At 40.5% G+C, this 25,298-nt stretch overlaps 1 protein-coding gene across 3 annotated transcripts in view; it reads right to left on the bottom strand.

Moving 5' to 3' along the window:
* Window positions 1-25,298, bottom strand: part of SHTN1 (shootin 1) — a 167,403-nt gene that overhangs the window by 119,746 nt on the left and 22,359 nt on the right. For all 3 annotated transcript variants that reach the window (XM_063433979.1, XM_063433977.1, XM_063433978.1), the window contains exon 3: window positions 24,754-24,814. In XM_063433979.1, coding sequence (XP_063290049.1) covers window positions 24,754-24,814 — 61 coding nt within the window. The remainder of the gene's footprint in view (window positions 1-24,753; window positions 24,815-25,298) is intronic.

Below are 25,298 nucleotides of genomic sequence, written 5' to 3'. Positions count from 1 at the left end.
CAATATATATAGAAAAAGATCAGAACAAAGATTCATGTTGAAAAACATCTAATCTTAGATCTCATTTGTTTTTGTTTTTTTGTTTTTTTTAAACGGATCACATATCCATAAGAAGAGAAAACTGTGGGCTAAGTCATAAAGTAAACAGCTTATAATTACGGTTAGACACTATAAATGTAAAAGACCCCACCATGGGCACTATATAAGAGCTGATCATATGATATTCACAAGTTCGAAAATCGGCATTCATTCCTGACGGAGCCAAAGTTCTCAATCTTTAAATCCAGGACATTTCCTGATAACTCAGGTTTTTTGCTAGTTCTCCTCCTCTCCAGGGAATATTGACCTTCTCTATCCCACAAAAATTGAGGCACCCCGGATCACCAGCATGATGCTCCACGAAATGCTTAGATACTGACTGTTTGTCAAATTTCCTTTTAATATTGTAAATATGTTCATTAAGTCTGGTTTTTAACATCCTCTTAGTTTGTCCTACATATTGTAGTCCACACGGACAACTTAAAAGGTAAATAACTTGCTTTGAATGGCAATTTCTTTAATATCAAATGATTTTTGAGTAACTGAAGATTGAAAATTACCGGTAGCGATTATCTTATATGGGGAACCTGTCGCTCTACAAATACTGCAGTTGCCACATTTATAAAAGCCCTTTTCTGAGTTCAGAAAATGTTTTTGTGGTTTAGGTGGTCTGAAACTGTGTACTAGTTGGTTTTTCATTGTTGGTGCACCCCTAAAGATAATTATTGGATGATCAGGTAAAAAGGTGGCCAAAACAGAATCTTTCTTAAAAAGATGCCAGTGTTTTTTATGCTCTTCTTCAGAAGTTGGGATTGGCTGCTGTAGTTAAAAATGATGGGACAATTCTTGTGGTCTCTCTCTTAACTGGGTTCAGGAGCATATTCCTCTCCACATTGTCGACCCTAATCATGGATTGCTCTAAGAGCTCCGGCTCGTATTCCTTTTCTAGAAATTGAGTCTTAACCTTTTCCAATTGTTCTTTGCATAGTTCAGGGTCCGCACAGTTTTTCTTAATGCGCTGAAACTGTCCAAATGGGACATTAGTCAACCATGGTGAATGGTGATAGCTTAATCTTAAGATGAAGCTATTAACGTCAACAACCTTAAAAAAAGTATTTGACTTTAAACTTTGTTCTTCCACATTTAGAACTAAATCTAGAAAATCCACACACACTGATTGCACTGTGTTTCGAAGTAAATAATAAATTAAATAGATTAGTGTTCATATATTCCAGAAACAGGACAAGTTCACTCTCCTCCCCTTCCCAAATAAAGAAACAGTCATCAATGTACCGTCTATAGAGGACCAGGTTGGTAAACCATGGATGACCCTGCCATATATGGAAATCCTCCCAATAGGCCGTAAAGATATTGGCATAACTGGGTGTGAACCTGGTCCCCATAACAGTACCAGTGACTTGTAGATAGACCTCTTCATTGTGCCAGAAAAAATTGTGAGAAACAATAAAATTGATACATTCGACCAAAAATTTGATTTGCTCCATTTGCAACTCCGAAGTCTTGTACAAAGTATGTCTTACTGCCCGTAGTCCTAATTCATGTTGTATAGTCATATACAGTGAGGTTACGTCACAAGTGACCAACCTATATGTATTCTTCCAAGGTATGCCCTCTAGTGTTCGGAGTAATTCACTACTGTCCCTTAAGTATGATTGTGTGCCTTTAACTGATGGCTGCAATAATGTATCTATATACTGGGACAGATTCGAAGTTAGAGACCCAATCCCTGAAATGATTGGTCTCCCTGGTGGTTCGGTTATGTGCTTGTGGATCTTTGGAAGAAAGTAAAAAAACAGCTTTTCTGGGGTATTTAAAACCAAATCTTATTCCTTCTTTGTCAAAATTCTCACCTGTCTTCCCTTATCCAGAAGAGTAGTTAAATCTCTCTGGAATTCTGGAGTTGGATCTCTGCTAAGCAGTTCATAAGTCTTTTTGCCTGGCAGAATCCTGAGGCACTCTCTCTCACAATATTCCAAACTCATTAGAACAATCGGCGGGTTTAATAATTATGTCCCCAATGAGCCGATACACGATCTTGAAAAAAAAGCCTGGTATCGCGGGCGAAACGCGTTGAAGTGTAACCAGCTTCCTGCTGTCAGAGATGGATGCATATCAGACTGCTAGCATCGTTCACTAGTCACAGCCTCCTCCCCGTACGAACATTTATCTTCTCAGTACGGAGATCGGGCGGGAGTGTGCACGGACGGTAAACGGTTGCTAAGCCTCCATTTAATTTTAAGCCAATATCGTGGTATCTTGGAGATGAGTACCACCACTTGCTGATGTAAGGGTTTTCATTTGGGGGAAGGGGACTGTATGTTAACTTGAATATAATTGCAGTATTAGCTATGAAAGATTTATTATATCATTTTAAGGTACAAAGTCCACATTGCAACAGTGTTTCCACAGATGCTGTGTAATAGCTGCAAGACAAGTTTAACCCTATAAAGATCATCACCCAAAGACTTTTTGGACCCTTTAGCAAGACTTTTATGGTTGTTTGAAAATTACACGTATGGTGGTAATTTTTGTTTGGATACATTTTACCAGGAGTCTACATGTAGAAGTGTTTTATTTCTTATTGATAGTGATTACTTAAATCAGGTTTTCAAGTATAACGCTGACACTCCACTTGAACATATATTTTATGGAAAGCTTTTAAGGATCTTTATATGTGTAGAGCTGATTAATTTACTCACGTTTTTTATTTTTATTAGGTTTATTTGAAAAGATTTGCACTCTCCAATTTTGCCTAGATTGAATAATGCTTTCCTATGGGGAGATATTAATGCGAGCGCATGCGCATTAGGTTTTCCCTGCCGGAGGGGGAGGAGCGTGGGCGGAGCTGAGCCAGCACCAAGGAACATCAGCGCTGTCACAACCCCTTTCGTACCACCGGGGGGGGGGGGGGAAGGGGCTTGACAAAGGGGGAAGCTATAGTGCCAGGAAAACAGGTTTGTTTTCCTGGCACTATAGTTTCCCTTTAAGTTTGATGTATCAACAGTCCAACAAGTGTGCTCCATCAAGAGTATAACCTCCCGTAGTACGAGAATAATATTGATTAGATAAACTATTATAAGTAGTGATGTCTCCAACATAAAAATTTTCCGTTCGCAAAAAGCGAACGCGAACTTCCGCAAATGTTCGCGAACGGGCGAACCGCCATAGACTTCAATAGGCAGGCAAATTTTAAAACCCACAGGGACTCTTTCTGGCCACAATAGTGATGGAAAAGTTGTTTCAAGGGGACTAACACCTGGACTGTGGCATGCCGGAGGGGGATCCATGGCAAAACTCCCATGGAAAATTACATAGTTGATGCAGAGGCTGGTTTTAATCCATAAAGGGCATAAATCACCTAACATTCCTAAATTGTTTGGAATAACGTGCTTTAAAACATCAGGTATGATGTTGTATCGATCAGGTAGTGTAAGGGTTACACCCACTTCACAGTGGCCGACCAAACTGCCCGTTTAACGCACCGCAAACAACCGCAAACAGTCCATTTGCACAACCGCAAACTCCCCATTTGCAGAAGGTTGGATACCAAGCTAGCCATGTCCAGTTCCTTGTCCTCACTGATGTCATTGAAGGTCTCTTCCTCCACCCAGCCACGTACAACACCAAGGGTCCCGAAAGGTGACAACAAGCCCCCTGTATTTTTTTTTAAATGTACACTACTGTTACACCCGATATGAGTTCACTGGTGTGACACTGTGCCCTGGCAGGCCCTGAAACGCACACGTGTGAAGGAAACTGACTGCTATTATTTCACAGTCAAATTTCTAGTTTTTTTTTTAATGTACACTACTGTTACACCAGTGATTGGCCCACGTCATGCCTATGCCCCCAAAACGTTCGTGTGTGGGGGTGCTGGAATGACGTGGGCCAATGGGAGCCTGAATCAAATTTTGCTGCCCCTTTAAGAGCGAGCTCGTGACTTGAGCCATGCTCCTAGTGCCAGGCGGGCCACGTGACCGATCACTGCGGTCAGTGCACACGGCTAAGTCAGAAGAGGAGATCAAGCCGCATGCGGATCGTGTGGAGGCAGGAGTGATCCAGCCACGCGCGGCTCAAGCTTAGACGCCATGTCGGTCCCAGGATAAGGTAAATACAGCCACAACCACTTATTCCAATCGCACAACTTTCCTAACGTCCTATCCCATTAAAAGCATATTACCGCGTATTTAATAAAACAGATAGACCCCCTACTTCATCCAGGTTACCGATCGATGGTTCGATATTCTGAGCCCTCTCTGATTTACTGTACATGACTATTCGATATTCCCACAAATTTTATATAGCATTTTATGTTTGTTTGAGACCACCTTAAAAATATTGGATATCGCTAAAAATCATGATCACTATATACTTTCTCTACAAACCTCTAAAACGAACCAAACTACTCATCCATCCGCTATACCACTTTATCCCACCTAGAACTAGTGCCCAGTTAAAATACTTGACTTTTACTTACCCACACTCAGTCATGCCACACACATTTCACCACTACTCTCACTGTAATCACTTCTAAAGATTTTAGTCCCCCGTCGGTTATTAAATCACCTAGTGACGTGTGGCTGTTTATGGTTTGGGAGGATTGAGGTTTTTTTAATATACCTCCTGTTCCCGTGGGGAATAGGGGGTTGTGGAATATCGGGTATTTGGGGGATGAGGTCGATTTCTTCTTGCCGTCCATTTGCCGTCTGCGTGCCCTTTGTTGCTGGCCCTGGGGTTCATGGAGATTGTACCAATCCGGTATATCCAACGCCGGCAGCCCGAGGCGTCTTGAGAATTCTTCGACATCCTCTGCTGTGTTTTTATTGTGGCCTGTACTCCTTGGTGAGAGGCTTGTAGCGAGAAAGGGAACCCCCAGCGGTATTTTATGCCCGCCTGTTGGAGCGCTTGCGTATAGGTTTCAGAGCCCTCCGCCCTCTTAGTGTCATCCAGGCAAGGTCTGGAAGGAGTAGGATTTTTGCATTCTCGAATCTTATATCTTTTATGTCTCTGGCGCACCTCATGATATTTTCCTTTTCCGCATAATAATGCACTCTACAAATAATATCACTTGGTGCTTCGCTGGGGAGGCCTCTAGGTCTTAAGGACCTGTGCGTCTTGTCTAGGAGGATGTGAGTGCTCTCCGGCCTTTGCAGGATTCTATTGAATAAAGTTTGGAGGGAGGTATTAAGATCTTCTGTAGGCCCTTGAGCCTCTGGGAGCCCCCTGATTCTTATATTTTTTCTCCTACTCCTATTATCCAAATCCTCTGTATTTTTCATAGTGTGCATTAATTTGGAGTCTCTGACCCCTTGGTTCTGCTCTAGTGTGAGGAGTCTTTCCAGTATTTGGTCTCTGTCGTTCTCTAAGTCCCCAACTCTGTTATTGACTTGCCTGATATCTGTCGTCAGGGTTGTGATTTTATCTTGCACTGATGATTCGAGTTTCGCCAACATGGCTGTGATGTCATCCTTAGAGGGGAGGTTGAGCAGGATTTCCTTAAGGTCGGATCTGCTGGTTTCTCCAGAGTGCTCGGATGTTGCCGGGCTCCGTGCTCGCTGGCCGCATGGGGAAGATGGCGCCGCTCGGCTGTCCTCCATGTTGTCGCCTAGCACTCTGACGGTGTCTCGGAAGTATTTGTCCAGGTTGCTTGCAGCTTTTGTTGTCCCGGGGTCCGGGGTGTTTAGAGAGGCACCTGGTTTCCTTTTATTGCCCATTAGGTTGTTTCAACCAGTTTAATGTTCCGCCGTCGGGGAGATAGTTTCTCGTGCGTCCGCTCACATCGCGCGCCAGGCCACGCCCCCCATATATGTTATATTATTCACTCACTCACTCTCTGGGCCGGCCTAAGACATCATGCTGCCTAGGTCCAACGATAAATGACTATGGGGGATAATGTATAATAAACACAGGTTACTGGCTATGGGAAGGATAATGTATAATAATCACAGGTTACTGGCTATGGAGGATAATGTATAATAAACACAGGTTACTGGCTATGGGAGGGATAATGTATAATAAACACAGGTTACTGGCTATGGGGGGGGATAATGTATAATAAACACAGGTTACTGGCTATGGGAGGATAATGTATAATAAACACAGGTTACTGGCTACGGGAGGATAATGTATAATAAACACAGGTTACTGGCTATGGGGGGGGTAATGTATAATAAACACAGGTTACTGGCTAAGGGGGGATAATGTATAATAAACACAGGTCACTGGCTATGGGAGGGATAATGCATAATAAACACAGGTTACTGGCTATGGGGGATAATGTATAATAAACACAGGTTACTGGCTATGGGAGGGATAATGTATAATAAACACAGGTTACTGGCTATGGGAGGATAATGTATAATAAACACAGGTTACTGGCTATGGGAGGGATAATGTATAATAAACACAGGTTACTGGCTATGGGAGGATAATGTATAATAAACACAGGTTACTGGCTATGGAGGGATAATGTATAATAAACACAGGTTACTGGCTATGGGAGGATAATGTATAATAAACACAGGTTACTGGCTATGGGGGGGATAATGTATAATAAACACAGGTTACTGGCTATGGGGGGGATAATGTATAATAAACACAGGTTACTGGCTATGGGAGGATAATGTATAATAAACACAGGTTACTGGCTATGGCGGGGATAACGTATAATAAACACAGGTTACTGGCTATGGGAGGATAATGTATAATAAACACAGGTTACTGGCTATGGGAGGGATAATGTATAATAAACACAGGTTACTGGCTATGGGGGGGATAATGTATAATAAATACAGGTTACTGGCTATGGGAGGATAATGTATAATAAACACAGGTTACTGGCTATGGGAGGATAATGTATAATAAACACGTTACTGGCTATGGGGGATAATGTATAATAAACACAGGTTACTGGCTATGGAGGATAATGTATAATAAACACACACAAAAAAAAAAGAATGCAGCTTCAGAATTAATCTAAACTGTATGCTGTCTAGGAGGTGGGAGGGTCTGCTGCTGATTGGCTGGAATGTGTCTGCTGACTGTGAGGTACAGGGTCAACGTTTACTCAATGATGACGAATAGGGGGGTGGACCGAACATCGCATATGTTCGCCATCCGTGGCGAACGCGAACACGCTATGTTCGCCAGGAACTATTCGCCAGCGAACCGTTCGGGACATCACTAATTATAAGGACTCCCCTGCTTCTCAGAAATTAAGAATTGGGTTTCATTACTTTGGTGAAACACACAAAACTGAAGCGAGGACAAAAGGGTAGCAAGTAAATTGCCACAGTAGTGCAAAAATCAAAAATAGAATAAGAGACTCCAGGAGTAAAGGGCAATAAAAAGCCCCTCCACACCATGTCACCCCCCCTCCTCCTCCACACCATGTCACCCCCCCTTCTCCTCCACACCATGTCACCCCCCCTCCTCCTCCACACCATGTCACCCCCCCTCCTCCTCCACACCATGTCACCCCCCCTCCTCCTCCACACCATGTCACCCCCCCTCCTCCTCCTCCACACCATGTCACCCCCCCTCCTCCACATCATGTCACCCCCCCTCCTCCACACCATGTCACCCCCCCTCCTCCACACCATGTCACCCCCCTCCTCCTCCTCCACACCATGTCACCCCCCCTCCACACCATGTCACCCCCCTCCCCCTCCTCCACACCATGTCACCCCCCTCCCCCTCCTCCACACCATGTCACTTTGTGTCTATAGCTGCAATGTGAGGTATGGGCAATGCATAGGTAAAGAATATTCGGGGGGGAATGTCTGTGAGACCGTTTTCTTATCTGTAACTTTATTATTTGGTGAATTATTTTTTGAAAAGCTTTTTTTGAATAACCTGTTCACACCAGCAATTATGTATACACGACTGCTAGATTATGCACCCATAAATACATCAGGGATTTTTTTTAATTTTTTTTAAATACTTTGTTTATATTATTATTTATATAGCGCCAGCAAATTCCATAGCGCTGTACAATGGGTGCACTAACAGACATGTAATTGTAACCAGACAAGACGACGCACAGGAACAGAGGGATTGAGGGCCCTGCTCAATGAGCTTACGTGCAAGAGACAGTGGGGTATAGTGACACAGTAACAGAGGGATTGAGGGTCCTGCTCAGTGAGCTTACATGTTAGAGGGAGTGGGGTATAGTGACACAGTAACAGAGGGATTGAGGCCCTGCTCAATGAGCTTACGTGCAAGAGACAGTGGGGTATAGTGACACAGTAACAGAGGGATTGAGGCCCTGCTCAGTGAGTTTACATGTTAGAGGGAGTGGGGTATAGTGACACAGTAACAGAGGGATTGAGGCCCTGCTCAATGAGCTTACGTGCAAGAGACAGTGGGGTATAGTGACACAAAGGGTATAATGAAATGGGTTGCTAGAAAAATATTCACTGAGGGCTTTGTAGGTTATTTTTGACAGTTGCAGATGAAGAGTCATGGCGGGCGGGGGGGGGAGGTGAAAACCCGCTAACAGTTTAAATGATATGCTTTCCTTGAATAGTGTGTTTTCAGAGATTTTTTGTAGGAGTGGAGGCTGGGTGAAACGGACTAACGGAGAAGGGAAGGGAGTTCCACAGAAGAGGTGCAGCCCTGGAGAAGTCTTGAAGGCGAGCGTTGGAGGTGGGAGTACGGACAGAGCATAGACGTAGGTCTTCGGCAGAGCGTAGGGGCCTCGACGGGACATACAGGTGTATTAGGGAGGATAGGTAGGTTGGAGCAGCATTATGTAGGGACTTGTAAGCAAGAACCAGAATCTTAAATTGAGCTCTATATCTAAATGGAGGAAACAAAGAAATTCCCCAGTCATTCAGAGTGTCAAAGCCGCAGGCAGATTTAATCAAACAAAAAGAGCAGCAACGTTTCGACCTACTAAGAGGTCTTTTTCAAGCTGTATCTAACTGGAAGCCAATGTACGGACGGACGGAGAGGGAGGCATGGGAGGTGCGGGCAGACAGGAAAATGAGCCTTGCGGCCGCATTCATTATAGATTGCAATCTGGGAACATGTAAGACCACTGAGAAGGAGATTGCAATAGTCAAGACAAGAGAGAACCGCAACGACCACGTAGCCGCATAGGGTGTTAAATAGGGGCGGATGCGAGTTAGGTTTTTGAGATGGTAGAGGCAGGGTTTGGCGATCGACTGGACATGAGAGGTGAATACTAGTTTTTTTTTTAATGAAGTTTTATTTTTGTTTTGTTTGACTGCTCATCCCGACTCATTTGGGGTTTGTAATAAGGTTTTTTTTTTATGGTAGTAGCTCTGATACTCTAATAAGTCATCTAAGCTCCCAATATCACTGTAACAGATGTAATAGCACAGGATTTATAAAACATATTTGTTAACAAATACGTGAGACATAATTCCTATCCCTTCCCATCATGAAGATTATTTAAGCACATTCATAGATATCTAGAACAATACATATGTGAACCGTTCACACTAAGATTTAAAGCAGAAGGTAAGATTTCAAAGCAAGTATATTATCCTGAGTATCTCTCTGATGTTTATTTCATTCAAAATCTGATAAAATAAAATAAAGTGATAAAATCAAGAAAATAACATATTTGTATGAAAGATCGGGGGGAGACGGAGAGAAAGAGGAAGGCACACAAAGGCAAACAAGTGGCAAACAAGTATGAAACATAGAAAATTGAACAATGGGAAGAAAAATAAAGACGCAAAATGCATTGTTATATTATTTCTGAAGCAAGTTTTAACAGAAAACCGAATTACACTATGAAATATTCTGAAAGGAGATTAGATTAAAATGAAGAATAATTTCTATACAGAAGAACAAAAACAGTGATCGTCAAAATCATGGACACACACATTTGGAAAACCTTTTTGTGAGTGGCTCCAGGTCACCTTTTTATTCACTTGATGTTGAATCAGATGCGGCGCACATTGTTCCTCCCTTTGTAGAGACAGTTGAAATAATGACTTAATGCACAAGAAGTTCCATAAAAGATCAATGAGAGAAGGGCGTCAGATCACAGGTCAGTAGAATGTAGGCACACAGGCCAAGAGTCTATTATTCTTCACGTACAACAAACGCCTCTTATTCCATACGCACACTCTTGACATTTCAGATACTCTTTATGACGAGGATTTCAGGTAGAGGGTGACAATTAGAGCTATGCAACAAACTATTCCCCTGATCTGTTGAACCTCTTTATTCAGACGGAATATTAAAGAGCTCTATTTATTTTTTTATAGCATAAACAAAGGGTGAAAGACAGATGGTAACATTCTATTAAAGGGAACTCGTACGTTTCCCAAAGTGGTTTTTTTCAGACAGTTAAGGCTAAATGTGTTTGTATATAGTGTGTATAAAATGCTACAATAGAACAATATTTATAATATGCCCATGAGCATTTTACGGTCCTGAATGAATGATTTCCAATAGATATGCCGGAGGTTTCAATGAGCAGATCATGTTTTCATATCCGATATGGCACTGTGGGTGACGTCATCCGGGAATAAAACACTATAATGCAACTACATCCTAGCCTGTCTGAGATTAGTGAGAGTTACAATTCCCGGCAGAATCTGCTATTATTTCCTCTCTAGGAAAATAGTCACAAATGTGTCCAATTTTATTCTTGTCGTTTAGACATTGTCCTACATACTAGATTAAATTAGCATTTATATAGAACCACAAAATATGATCATTTTATGACAAATCAAGAGACAAAAATGTAGTCTTATGTTTTTGTTCTTATTTCAGGGCTATATTAAGATTCCACTTGTAATTCTTCCTCAAACCCTTTTTATATGGAAGGCAATATGTAATTAATAAAGGGGATACCATCTGGCACAGCCAAGCTTTGCCACCCCAAACGCTGTACTTTGGTATTCAGGGTCACTATGCAGTAACTCCCAGATTCGTTAGTTAACAGACTGATTTTTAATTAGCTTTGCCAATAAATAAATAAAATACAAATAATCATGCAATATCAGTGGCCAATACTGCAGTGCTTTAAAGTAAGGAACCAAAACATACAGGAAATCGTCATTACATTTAAGAAAACAAGCGCCATGTGAGTTCACGTTTAAAGTGGCATAGAGGGTTACAGAAAGTTAAAACAACATCCATACAGTAAATGGTAATGCATACACATTTTGGGGACATTACTTCTGTGTACTAGTGCACAATGTCAGAGGTAGCTCAGATTGTCATGTATTAAAATGTTCATTATTTCGAAGATTGTAAATATAAGTGTGTTTTTATAAACACATATTTGCACAAAGTAAATACAGATTGTCGAATAGCCCAATTATGACAGAGCTGTACGAAAGACAGGAGGTCACCCATTAAGAGTCAAGCAAAGGAGATTTTACATACTACACCAAAAATGGTTCTTTACAATCAGACTGTTAAATTATACAACATTTACTTCCCAAAAAGGGGCTGTGCTACAAAACAGCATAGATTATTTTAAAAATGAATTGTCACATGGTTTGAAAAATCTGAATACCTAACTAGAGGTGTTGCATTTTTTTTTTTTTTTTATATATCTCATTATGGGTTTAATTGCTCTGCCAGGCACAATCTGTAATGTAGAATAGTGTCTGCTGTGCTATATGCATGTCTATGGCACCAATGAAAGAATGCTAGAGTATGGCAAGAGTACAAGCCATCTCGAGGTCACAGTCACCCAGAAAGCAGACACGCAGTAGTGGTAAGCATTTTACTTTTTCCACTAGATTATTCATCCCAATGAAATCTTTAGTCATGTTATTTGGGTGCAGGAGTACAAATTGTCACTCACTCTCAAAGAATAGACAGTTCCACAAGAAAATAAAAAGTAAAAGATTTGTTTTAATAAGAGCAAAAACAAACGGCACTAGCATAGAACAGGAATACTAGCTTGTAAAATGGATTGCTATTTTACAAGAAGAATGGGTCTTATTTTGGAGCAACATTGAAAAAAAACTTCTGTGTATTTTCTGCCTTCTTTTGTATCAAGTCCAGCTAAAAAAAAAACAAAAACAAAAAACCTAAAAAAAAAAACCATAAAAGGCTGAGTTTGATGGACGTGAAAGTCTTTTTCCAACCTACATTGCTTTATGCCAAAATTCTACAATACGAAGCGTAATATTTCTAAATAAATGGACATCTTTGCATTCTGTTTGCCTTCTGTTAAATTCAATACCAAATGCTAAAATAAGCAAAGGAATTTCTCAGTCAGTATGGTGAGCAATAAAGTGGTATTCACCCCAAAAATTGAACACATTAAACAAAACATTTTTTTAAACATTAACCCCTTAAGGACACATGACATGTGTGACATGTCATGATTCCCTTTTATTCCAGAAGTTTGGTCCTTAAGGGGTTAAAAGGACACTATAGTCACCCAGACCATTTCAGCTCAATGAAGTTGTCTGGGTGCCAGGTCCCTCAGGTTTTAACCCTTCAGATGTAAACATAGCCATTTCACTAGAGGCGCATCTGCAACGCTGGATGCGAATTTTGCATCCAGCATGAAAAACGTCCATAGGAAAGCATTGAGAAATGCTTTCCTATGGACTGTTTGAATGCGCGTGCTGTCAGGAAGACAGCCACTAGAGGTTGGAGCTGACGTCGGAGGGGGAGGAGAGGTCACCAGCGCCAGGCTCCTGGATTAAGGTAAGTGGCTGAAGGAGTTTTAACCCCTTAAGCGCCAAGAGAGGGGGCCCTAAGGATGCTATAGTGTCAGGAAAACGAGTTTGTTTTCTTGACATTATAGTAATCCTTTAAGAAAATGTATTTAGGCGCGTATAGAAGAGAAAAAAAATCACGCACGTGGTTTAGAGCAATGTTTTATGCATTTACAGTCCGAGTGTGACAGGAGTGAGAATCTAGCCACGTTCTAATAAAATCTGGGGATAATTATCTTTCTACCATGCTTATCCAAGAGCTCACCTGACTTCTCTGATGGTCATAGAAACATAGAAACATAGAAACATAGAATGTGACGGCAGATAAGAACCATTCGGCCCATCTAGTCTGCCCAGTTTTCTAAATACTTTCATTAGTCCCTGGCCTTATCTTATAGTTAGGATAGCCTTATGCCTATCCCACGCATGCTTAAACTCCTTTACTGTGTTAACCTCTACCACTTCAGCTGGAAGGCTATTCCATGCATCCACTACCCTCTCAGTAAAGTAATACTTCCTGATATTATTTTTAAACCTTTGTCCCTCTAATTTAAGACTATGTCCTCTTGTTGTGGTAGTTTTTCTTCTTTTAAATATAGTCTCCTCCTTTACTGTGTTGATTCCCTTTATGTATTTAAATGTTTCTATCATATCCCCCCTGTCTCGTCTTTCCTCCAAGCTATACATGTTAAGATCCTTTAACCTTTCCTGGTAAGTTTTATCCTGCAATCCATGAACCAGTTTAGTAGCCCTTCTTTGAACTCTCTCTAAGGTATCAATATCCTTCTGAAGATAGGGTCTCCAGTACTGTGTACAGTACTCCAAGTGAGGTCTCACCAGTGTTCTGTACAATGGCATGAGCACTTCCCTCTTTCTACTGCTAATACCTCTCCCTATACAACCAAGCATTCTGCTAGCATTTCCTGCTGCTCTATTACATTGTCTGCCTACCTTTAAGTCATCAGAAATAATCACCCCTAAATCCCTTTCCTCAGATGTTGAGGTTAGGACTCTATCAAATATTTTGTACTCTACCCTTGGGTTTTTACGTCCAAGATGCATTATCTTGCACTTATCCACATTAAATGTCAGTTGCCACAACTCTGACCATTTTTCTAGTTTACCTAAATCATTTTCCATTTGGCTTATCCCTCCTGGAACATCAACCCTGTTACATATCTTAGTATCATCCGCAAAAAGACACACCTTACCATCAAGACCTTCTGCAATATCACTAATAAAAATATTAAAGAGAATGGGTCCAAGTACAGATCCCTGAGGTACCCCACTGGTGACAAGCCCAAGCTTCGAATATACTCCATTGACTACAACCCTCTGTTGCCTGTCACTCAGCCACTGCCTTACCCATTCAACAATATTCGAATCCAAACTCAAAGATTGTAGTTTATTGATAAGCCTTCTATGTGCAACAGTGTCAAAAGCCTTGCTGAAATCTAGGTAAGCAATGTCTACTGCACCACCCTGATCTATAATTTTAGTTACCCAATCAAAAAAATCAATAGCTCACCTGCCTTCTACTTACCATGGTCATCCAAGAGCTCACCTGACTTCTACCTACCATGGTCATCCAAGAGCTCACCTGCCTTCTACCTACCATGCTTATCCAAGAGCTCACCTGCCTTCTACTTACCATGGTCATCCAAGAGCTCACCTGCCTTCTACTTACCATGGTCATCCAAGAGCTCACCTGACTTCTACCTACCATGCTCATCCAAGAGCTCACCTGCCTTCTACCTACCATGCTTATCCAAGAGCTCACCTGCCTTCTACTTACCATGGTCATCCAAGAGCTCACCTGCCTTCTACTTACCATGGTCATCCAAGAGCTCACCTGACTTCTACCTACCATGGTCATCCAAGAGCTCACCTGCCTTCTCTGATGGTCATCCAAGAGCTCACCTGACTTCCATGATGGTCATCCAAGAGCTCACCTGCCTTCTACTTACCATGGTCATCCAAGAGCTCACCTGCCTTCCATGATGGTCATCCAAGAGCTCACCTGACTTCCATGACGGTCATCCAAGAGCTTGACGAATGTGCAAAATAATTTGAGCCCACATTTACACTCACCTGAAATACTGCAGAAGGATTGTGTGATGGCTTTATCTTGCTCAGACTCTGCATCGTATGTTAAAAACAGCTACTTTGTGGCAATATAATTACTGTATTATTTATGAATTCACACAAAATTTGTTTTTAACTCAATGTATTTTTAACTCTTAATTTTTTTGGCCACGTACATTTTTGTGTGTGCCTTGGGATTCAGTTCTACTGGTCTAACTAAGTGCATACAAATTATAAAATCCTGCACCCATTGCTTTCTTTATTCACAGAGCAAAGGCATCACACAACATTTGACCGGGAAATCAAATTTTAAGGTGGGTACCCACCCTTTATTCCATTAACGTGTACTCTTGAAACCAGTGTGACAAATAGGGTGAAATAAAGTGGTGTTTCTTATACTAGGCAAACAGCAAGACATGTATAAAGAGAGTAGCTGTGGCTACTCCTTAAACCACACAATTAAAAGTGAAACAGCAAAAAGATACTCCAGTGTTTGGTAATCTGCCCCACCTCCCAAACACTAAAGAGCAAGTGCAGCACTATTTACACATTTATTAAATAACAAACCTAAAATAAATATCAAAATAAAAACACACAGTGTAAAGATAGTGTGGAGTCCTCAGGCCTCGAGCCTATTGAAGAAGCCCAGTAAATGGGTGAAACGCATCTTGCCACCCGAGGACAGCACACTATATTTACTCTGTTTTTAGATTATATCTTTACTTTGATATTCATTTTATTTAATAAAAGTATATATGCTTGTGTATCCTGGCCTGTCAATCTCCATCGTGAGCTGGAAGTAAAGAGGGCTTTGCCACCCCATATTTGGCAAATGGTCTACAAACCTGGAGGCAGTCTCTTATGGGCTCCAAGTAAAGGTGAGCATATTAACCGACCTGTAATGTTCTATTAGAAGCTCTGCAATATTGCACTAGATTGCTCGTCATTTCTTTTATTAAATGTATGTATTTTATAGGAGGAAAGTGAGCTTTTGCCACCAAAACCGCACGACAGCCTTTATGTTCAGAGCCGTATCACCCAGAAGGCTCAAAAAATTGTGTGCATTATTTTTTTGTTATTTATTTTTTAGACACGTGTACTTTGAACTCATTTTATTTTTTACATTATTGCACTACTGGGTTTTTTTTTCCTCTCTTTTCGAATGTATAAGAGTACTGGCTTTCCCATTGCTACATTTAGGGGTAAACATTGTTGATTTTGTAAGCACTGCACATGGACTTTAATGTTTGGGAGGTGGAGTAGATCACCTCAAAACCGATGTATCTTTATAAAGTGTACTCTGTTTACACAAACACCATATGAGAGTGAAGGCAGAATGTTCCCTGACTGGTAACCAATAGTCCGTCCCGGTTACATTCTGTATAAAATAATCTCATTGTCTCCAACTGCACATTTTTTCAGATTCTATTTTGCTAATGTGTTGCCAGTTCGTCCCAATTCACTGCGGGTGATATTCTGTATAAAGGGAGTTAGTGTAGTAATGCATATTTTTAGACCAAACAATTTCAGTTTGTCTATTTTGGAATATAATTTGTAATTCCACTGTCAGTTCTCACAATGACTAATCCCGTATTATTTTCAATATATTGAAGCGCTAATAAATTACATGTGAAAATGTTCACAAAGACGTACACCTTGTGAAATATTTAATGTGCGGGACCCTGAAAACGAACTAGTAAAATGTCTTTAATAACAAGCATTCCGAGGCAACAATACAAAACAAATAAAAATAAGATCCCTCATTCATGCAAACAAAAAATAAATAAAAATGTATTGATCCACGCTCACAGGTAATCCCAAACAGTATAAGAAAATATCATAGAAAAATGCACATTTATTAACGTAAAAAGATAAGTATACATGGCATTAATGCTTTGCAGTTTTATAAACTGATCATTAATTAGTTTTATACTTGTAATTAGCATCGGGCATTTATTTTCATGAAGAGATACATTTTTCTATTGTGTTCAAACAAAATTTTAAATATAACAAAATAATAACCTAGGTCAGCTATGAAATTGGGAAAGAAAGAGGCAGTAACACTGTGCGAAGGATTAGTGCATGTAAATGAGGGAAACACAACAGACAGGTACAGTTGACTTGCTGAATCTTTTTGTGGCCCTTGCTCCAAGGTCTGTCTCTAGTAGCAGACTAGATGTGGGCAGGATAGGGCTCCCAAACTAGGACAGTTTGCCACATCCTGGACTGTTGGGAGAAACCTGCAGTACCACCTACAGCCCAAGTTGGACAAAATAGGCCAGCCCTTCCTTTATACAGCGACCTGCTGTATTATCAGGAAATTATCCCTTTATTGGATACCTAGCAGTTACTCTAGTTTGGAAGGACCGTTACAGTTTATGAAACAAGATGCTCTGTCTGCTAGACTCTGTTTCACTCCCCTATCAGCAGGTGGTATGGACAGAGAAACCAGGATGTTCAGTAACCTTGTAATGCCCTCCAATTCCCAGATAACTTCCTTCCAGCTTTATTATGCTAGCAACATCACCCCCCCCCCCCCCCCCCCACACCTTCGCATCTCTGCAGAACAGGTAACATCAGAAACCAAGATTACGTTCTCTCTCTCAAATTATATATATATATATATATTATTTTTTATTTTTATTGCTTTGACATTGAACATTTTGAATATGCTGCCAAGCTTCTAGAAAATATAACCTTGATTATATGTAAACATACACAGACAAATTCTAATCTGTGGTAACTAAAAACCACTTAACTAATTAATGTTTGCGGTCGAATAGAAACCATAAATCAACCCTGTTATTACAATGAGTGCCACCATTCAGGGGAAGCTAATTATAAGTTGATGAGAGCGGGCTGCATTATTCAGGTTATCGCTACATCCCATCACACACTAACGGCAGCCAATATGGCTGGGAGAAGCTTCATCAACTCCCCCTCTCATGGCTCTGCAGCACCCCGCAGGCGCTTTTGGCGGAGCCCCCTCCTTTGATAAATGACACGTTAAGCGTAATTACTGAGAGACATTGTAAATAAACAGAATTGGAAGTGAAAATTGGGCCGAGTGCATAAGACACACTGTGACACATTGGAAGTGGCAGCCTTAATTGAGAGTTTCTTTGACAACTCAAGATCATTTCAACTGTATATCTCAGAGGACAGTGATTATAACTGTGGAGACAGACGACATAATGGTATCAGAACCACTGGCGGAGCAGTGAATTAAATTGTATCTGCTGTTGTGTGAAAGGCGTGATGAGGCGGTGCAGATGCCTTAGTGGTCATGTTGTCATCAGCCTTTCTGGCTACAATTGAAAAGAAATTATTGTGTTCTTTTTGCCCACCCAGGTGCCCCCTCCCCCCCAGCTCTCATGATGAATAGAGACAATTTTCAGCAAACTATAAAATCAAGCAATAGGCCCTAAAAATGCAGCTGCCTGGCGCACAATCAGGACCCCATTAAACAGGAATCCTACACAATGTCTGCTTACACTACGAGAACAAATAGGCACGGAGTGCAGGCCAAGTTTATTCACAAACACAATGCAGTTTGAAGCTCTTTAGCAATAAAATTGCCTTTTACATTGTGATCCCAATAATGGGACTTAAGACTTTCTTAAAATCCCAATATATTTAAGGCATTCTGTCAGTTCGCTGACAAGATAACTTCTTCATAGCGTGCATGTAAAGATGCACACTTGCAAACGTGGAGGTGCATTGCATCTTCAGATAGTTACTTGCGCTATCAATGCTGGTCGTTTTCAGAAGCGGGGTAAAAGCGGGGTTTATTGTCCTCTGCTGTGAGCCAGGTGACAATGAGACCATGATTCCCATAGCTTTGAAGGATGAGAGGAGGCGACTCTAGCGAATGAAGCACGGCTTGTGTTTCTAAATTCTAACAATAATCACACTCTCATAATGTACTTAATTAGACCTGCAAAACACCTAATACTTGGGAAAGAACTATGGAGACAATAAGCAAGAGATAATCTAAAAGCCTTTATTTTTATTTAATGAATCAGTCCAGCTTTACAATAAGTTCCAATTTGAAAATAATAAATATTGTGCCAAATTCCTTTTTACAAATAAGTAAAGATTATTATTTTTATTAAAAATATTTAAGCAGGTAAAATGTGCACTATACTTTATTTTAATCTCCCTCTTGGTGGATGTATATACTACACGTGCATAAATGCCAAGTAAAAAACAAATAGGCATTTAAATATAAAACCACGGTGCCATATGTGCGAGTGAAAAAATGTAAAAAAAAATAAAAAAATTAAAGAATTTGTAATTTACAAAACAGAAATATTACATACATTAGATAAAATAAAATTTCAAGAGAAAAAGTTATTTTTGGTACTACAGTGTTTGTTTCCATTTTTAAAGAATGAATGGTTTTGCAAGTTTTTAGATTTCAATGCAATATACCTTCCATTGTACACTATACAGTATTTGGAATCTGACTCCTATTGTCAGCAACCGTCCTAAAGCTAGCTAATCGAGCAGAAAAATAGAAAACAATCAGGATACAACATGAGAACGGTAATGAACTTACAGACAGCGTTCTGTGAAATATCCCTTATTATGCTGTCTGCCATCTCAGAGAGATCTGTATCAGCAGCGTTCTGGTAGTAAAAGGGTTAAGTATTTAATTACAGTTGTTAAGCTCTTTTCTATATCGCAGGTCTGCTGTTTCTACACACTGTTCTTTTATGGGTTAATATACACTACATGTCAGTGTGTTATGTAGTGTTTACATTACAGCCTAGTGATACCTCCACTGGCCACTCCTCAGGTGGCTATTAGAGGTGCTTCCTGGGGTAGTGCTGCACAGTGTGACTGACATTCAGTATCTCCACCCTCTGCATTGGTTGAAAAGACAGCAGAAGCGTTTTTCAGATATGCCTTCAATTAAAAATAAATATGCAGAATGTAGGTGATGATGCAGAACTTTTTCAATAAACACTAACAGCAAATGTCACATTCTGGACAAACAATATAGTATATATTTTAATGGCTGCATAAATAAACTCAATACAGCCTTGAGTGAACTGTGAGATTTCATTACTATACATCCATTTACCCAACGGGTACACCACACAGGTGTACATAAAAAGGATTTGTTAAACAGGGACTAACCTATTGTGGCAGAGTGAAGCGTGACACATTTGCCAATTCATCGATAAATATAATTTGTTTTATAGTAAGGATGTTTATAAAGACAGCGATGAGAAAATAGCCCAAAGATGCAGGGTTTAGCAGCTGGAGGTGTACAGCTTATAACATGTCTAGATCAGGCTGCATGTAGAATTATCATGTAAATCATTCCTTTATTAGTGGAATCAGCAGGTCTGACAATGAGCGTGTGAAATCAATTCAGAGACTCTTATTCATTTAAAATTATTCCATTTAATAAACATTTGGAAGGAATGTAATTTCCCACTTTTCACCAAGTTTAAAGCTTTCCTTTGACTCCTTCACACTTGTTAATTCCCATCACTAATGCCTCCAGCTCAGCTGGGGCAAACCTGTGGCTCTCCAGCTGTTATAGTCCACACTGTCAGTCAAACAGGGGGCTGGGTGTCTGTTAATGGTCTACACCTAATGTGAAGGGGGAGGCGGCACCACAGGTGAAATAAAATATAAATAAATAAACCTGATTATAAACTATACAAGCACATATACAAGACACTATATAAGAGAAAATACATACAAGATACAAAACCAAAAAGAGCTTGAAATATGGATAATGATTAATAATCAAGAGTAAAAAAGAGTCTATGCCTGATAAATGCAGCAAAAAAAAGTCCAAATAAAACCTTGTATAAGAAGTCAGTCACAATCTTGTCAGGGGAAGTATTCCTCCGTAACGTATGGACATGGGATATTCGTGAAATCCATATGAAAAAAAATGAAGACAGCAAATAATGGTGCAGTATATCCCAACAGGTACGAAGTACTGTTTTTAGAGGTCTATATGGTCCTACTCCTGTTTTCCAGAGCTATAAGACTAGCTCTAGTGTGGATGGCATACAGTGGTACAATCCCCACTTATGGGATACGTGAAGTTTTGTAGTGGATGGATATCTTGTTGGTATAAGGACCATATGAAATGTAAAGGAAACAATAATAGTGCTCATTGTATAAAAGCCAGAGGTGAAGTAATAAAATACCAAGTGGTTACTCACATTTTATTGAGCAGGCAGACTGCTCAATGGATAAAGCTTGAGTGGTATAATCCCCACCAAGGATTCTTTGGAGTAAAATTCTCACTGGAACAATAAAAACTCTGGTGCCAGGTAAAAATAAATAAAAGAGTAAAATGGCTGACTCACAAGTTGAAAGTGGCCAAAATACCTTTACTAAAATACAGCAATTAAAATACCACAACAAGTTTCTCCCCTTAGGGCTTTCTCAGCTTGTGAGTCAGCCATGTTACTCTTTTATTTATTTTCCCTGGCACCAGAGGTTTTTATTGTTCCATAAGTGGGGATTGTACCACTGTATGCCATCCACACTAGAGCTGGTCTTATAGCTCTGGAAAACGTGAGTAGGACCATATAGACCTCTAAAAACAGTACTTCGTACCTGTTGGGATATACTGCACCATTATTTGCTGTCTTCATTTTTTTTCATATGGATTTCACGAATATCCCATGTCCATACGTTACGGAGGAATACTTTCCCTGACAAGATTGTGACTGACTTCTTATACAAGGTTTTATTTGGACATTTATCAGGCATAGACTCTTTTGGACTCTTGATTATTATTCATTATCCATATTTCAAGCTCTTTTTGGTTTTTTATCTTGTATCTATTTTCTCTTATATAGTGTCTTGTATATGTGCTTGTATAGTTTATAATCAGATTTATTTATTTTTTTATTTTATTTCACCTGTGGCACCGCCTCCCCCTTCACCTTTTTTAGTTTTGTCTACTCTATAGGGCCTGCGAGGGAGCCCTATTTTCAGGTGTGCTGCCTTACATTTATCTCTGTAAGATCTAGTATATTAGCGCTGATCCTTTGTACATATATCTACACCTAATGTGCCTTTATAATGTGCGGCTCATCAATGGGAACAACTCTCAAAATGGTATACATAAATGTGAATAAAAGATTCTGGTATACCTAATGTAATGCCCAGGGGAGAGGGAGTCTGACTAACACTAGTTCGCTCAAAACTGGAAAATAGGGATTCACTAAAACCTATAACTAAAGAAAGCACTCTGCTGCAGATACCAGGAGCTAACCTGTGATATTGGCTAAGTGTGATAGAAGGTGTAAGAATAGAGATATAAAAATGCGTGCTATGCCTTTAAGAAAACCAAAATGGTATATGCTGCAGATCTAAATGCAAAGATAGAAATAAAATCGAAAGAATAAAAAGTAAAAACAGAAGATGAATCTAATAGCAACAGATAAAAACAGAAAATAGAATGCAATGGAATAAAAATAATAATAAAAACCAAAGAAAAAGAGGGGTAAGTAATAGAATGCAACCGATGATATGTGCAGTGCAAATATCTCTATCCCTGATATAGAGCAGGGTAGTGGATATTCGCTCCAATTGTTATACTTTGTATATTTCAAAGATGCAGTTAAAATATATATATATTATAGCAATACAGACTGGATGCTAAAGTAATACAAAAATGTATCACTGAAAGTAGAAAGCAATGGTACAAACTGGATGCTTATGACAAAAAACAGTTTATTGGTAAAAAGTTAAAAATATAATCCAGGAACAGTTCATACAGTGATTACCAGTCTAATGAGGCTCAGAAAGGTGCAGAAACCTTTGGGTATGGCTGGGATTGATGTGGATTGTCCTCGGCCGATGAGCGTTTGAAATCCTGCTGCCGGTAAGGACGGCGTGATTCTCTATGTGCGTCCCGATAAGGATCTCTCTCCAGGGGACGTGCACTGCAAACGGCTCCACTCAGCAAATGCGCCAATGGTTCTGTGCGGATACGGACCTCTGCTGGTAAACACTCTGTATGCTTGATCTCAGTCCTGGTGATTCACTGTGTCTAACGCGTTTCGTAGGAGGATGCCCTACTTCTTCAGAGACAGGATACATAAATGTGTCCCAAAGGCCACGGAAAACTGAATGACTCTTGAAAAGCAAAATCCAGAGTAAAGAAACACTATAGCATTAGAAATACAAAGCTATATTTCCACCGCTATATCCCCACCCCGCTTCTCTCGTCAAATTATTAAAGTAAAGGGTCTACTCCTTTATTCCAGCGCAGAGACTCCCTCAGTGCTGCTCACCACTTCCGTAATGTCATCAAGAAAGCACGGCCTTCTCCAACGATGGTCCAACCATTGTGGAGCTGGCAGCGTGCACAGCGAGTGCATCCAATGCTTTTAACAGGAAAGCACATTATGTTTTACAAAGCTACTTAAAATCATCTACCATTTGGTTACTCCATGTGACCATACCATCTTAATCCCACCACTCACCCCAATATCAGTGGGTTCTATGCCTACTTTAATATGGGAGATAAAAATGCCAACTGTTACAGGTACGACTAGATATCGTACAGGCATGACGTGTGAGAGACGGGTGCTGTATATCGTACAGGCATGACGTGTGAGAGACGGGTGCTGTATATCGTACAGGTATGACGTGTGAGAGACGGGTGCTGTACATCGTACAGGTATGACGTGTGAGAGACGGGTGCTGTATATCGTACAGGTATGACGTGTGAGAGACGGGTGCTGCATATCGTACAGGTATGACGTGTGAGAGACGGGTGCTGCATATCGTACAGGTATGACGTGTGAGAGACGGGTGCTGCATATCGTACAGGTATGACGTGTGAGAGACGGGTGCTGTATATCGTACAGGTATGACGTGTGAGAGACGGGTGCTGTATATCGTACAGGTATGACGTGTGAGAGACGGGTGCTGTATATCGTACAGGTATGACGTGTGAGAGACGGGTGCTGTATATCGTACAGGTATGACGTGTGAGAGACAGGTGCTGTATATCGTACAGGTATGACGGGTGCTGTATATCGTACAGGTATGACGTGTGAGAGACGGGTGCTGTATATCGTACAGGTATGACGGGTGCTGTATATCGTACAGGCATGACGTGTGAGAGACGGGTGCTGTATATCGTACAGGCATGACGTGTGAGAGACGGGTGCTGTATATCGTACAGGTATGACGTGTGAGAGACAGGTGCTGTATATCGTACAGGTATGACGTGTGAGAGACGGGTGCTGTATATCGTACAGGTATGACGTGTGAGAGACGGGTGCTGTATATCGTACAGGTATGACGTGTGAGAGACGGGTGCTGTATATCGTACAGGCATGACGTGTGAGAGACGGGTGCTGTATATCGTACAGGTATGACGTGTGAGAGACGGGTGCTGTATATCGTACAGGTATGACGTGTGAGAGACAGGTGCTGTATATCGTACAGGTATGACGTGTGAGAGACGGGTGCTGTATATCGTACAGGCATGACGTGTGAGAGACGGGTGCTGTATATCGTACAGGTATGACGTGTGAGAGACAGGTGCTGTATATCGTACAGGTATGACGTGTGAGAGACGGGTGCTGTATATCGTACAGGCATGACGTGTGAGAGACGGGTGCTGTATATCGTACAGGTATGACGTGTGAGAGACAGGTGCTGTATATTGTACAGGCATGACGTGAGAGGGACAGGTGAAAGATGGCATGTTGCCTATGTGAGGCATGTGACATGAGTTTTGTTGTGGATGAGATATGTGGTTTACAGGAAGAGATAAACATGTTAATTCATACAACTCAATTGGCATTGCGGGCTGCCAGTCTTTACCTTCTAAGCAGTTAGATTTCAAAAAGCACTTGGTCTTTCTTTTTGTGAGGACCCCTAGTTCAAATAACTCAAGAGACATGCACATAATCATCTTTTCAAACAAATTACTTACTTTTGTTGAACTCTTCCAACTTTTTGACAGCATCATCTCGCTCCTTCTTAACCTGGTCATACTGTGAGGAGGTCACATGTAGGAAAAAATAAAATTAAAAAAAGAATGACAATTAAGAAATGTTATCATCTTATTTTTTAATAGTTTTTTTTTCGCTGCAGAAATAAAAAATAAATAAATGGATAAATAAATAAAAAGATTCCTTATCCTAATGGGGCAGAGGTCAAGGAAATGTTAAAAGCATACCATATTCTTTATGCAACAAGTGTTCCAATATGCAGGTCACAGTTTTTACACAATACGGGAGCTTTCAATAAGTGACCCAATTACATCTCAGGACTCAATATCCTCACACAGCCAAGATTACTTCCTTATTGTTGGCACAATGACAATACATTGGTATTGAAACTCAGGGTCAGTCAAACAATGGCCAGATTTAATGCAATTTCACCACATAAAGCACGATTTGGAATATTTAAAGACATTTATAAAAAAAAGCAGATTTTAATCATTAGGGTGCTAATAGACATACATTCCAAAATAAT

This window comes from Pelobates fuscus, chromosome 10 (assembly GCF_036172605.1).
Source record: "Pelobates fuscus isolate aPelFus1 chromosome 10, aPelFus1.pri, whole genome shotgun sequence".
Taxonomy (NCBI): Eukaryota; Metazoa; Chordata; class Amphibia; order Anura; family Pelobatidae; genus Pelobates; species Pelobates fuscus.
Note: the sequence above shows the minus strand (reverse complement) of the source record. Positions and strands in the feature narration are given on the sequence as shown.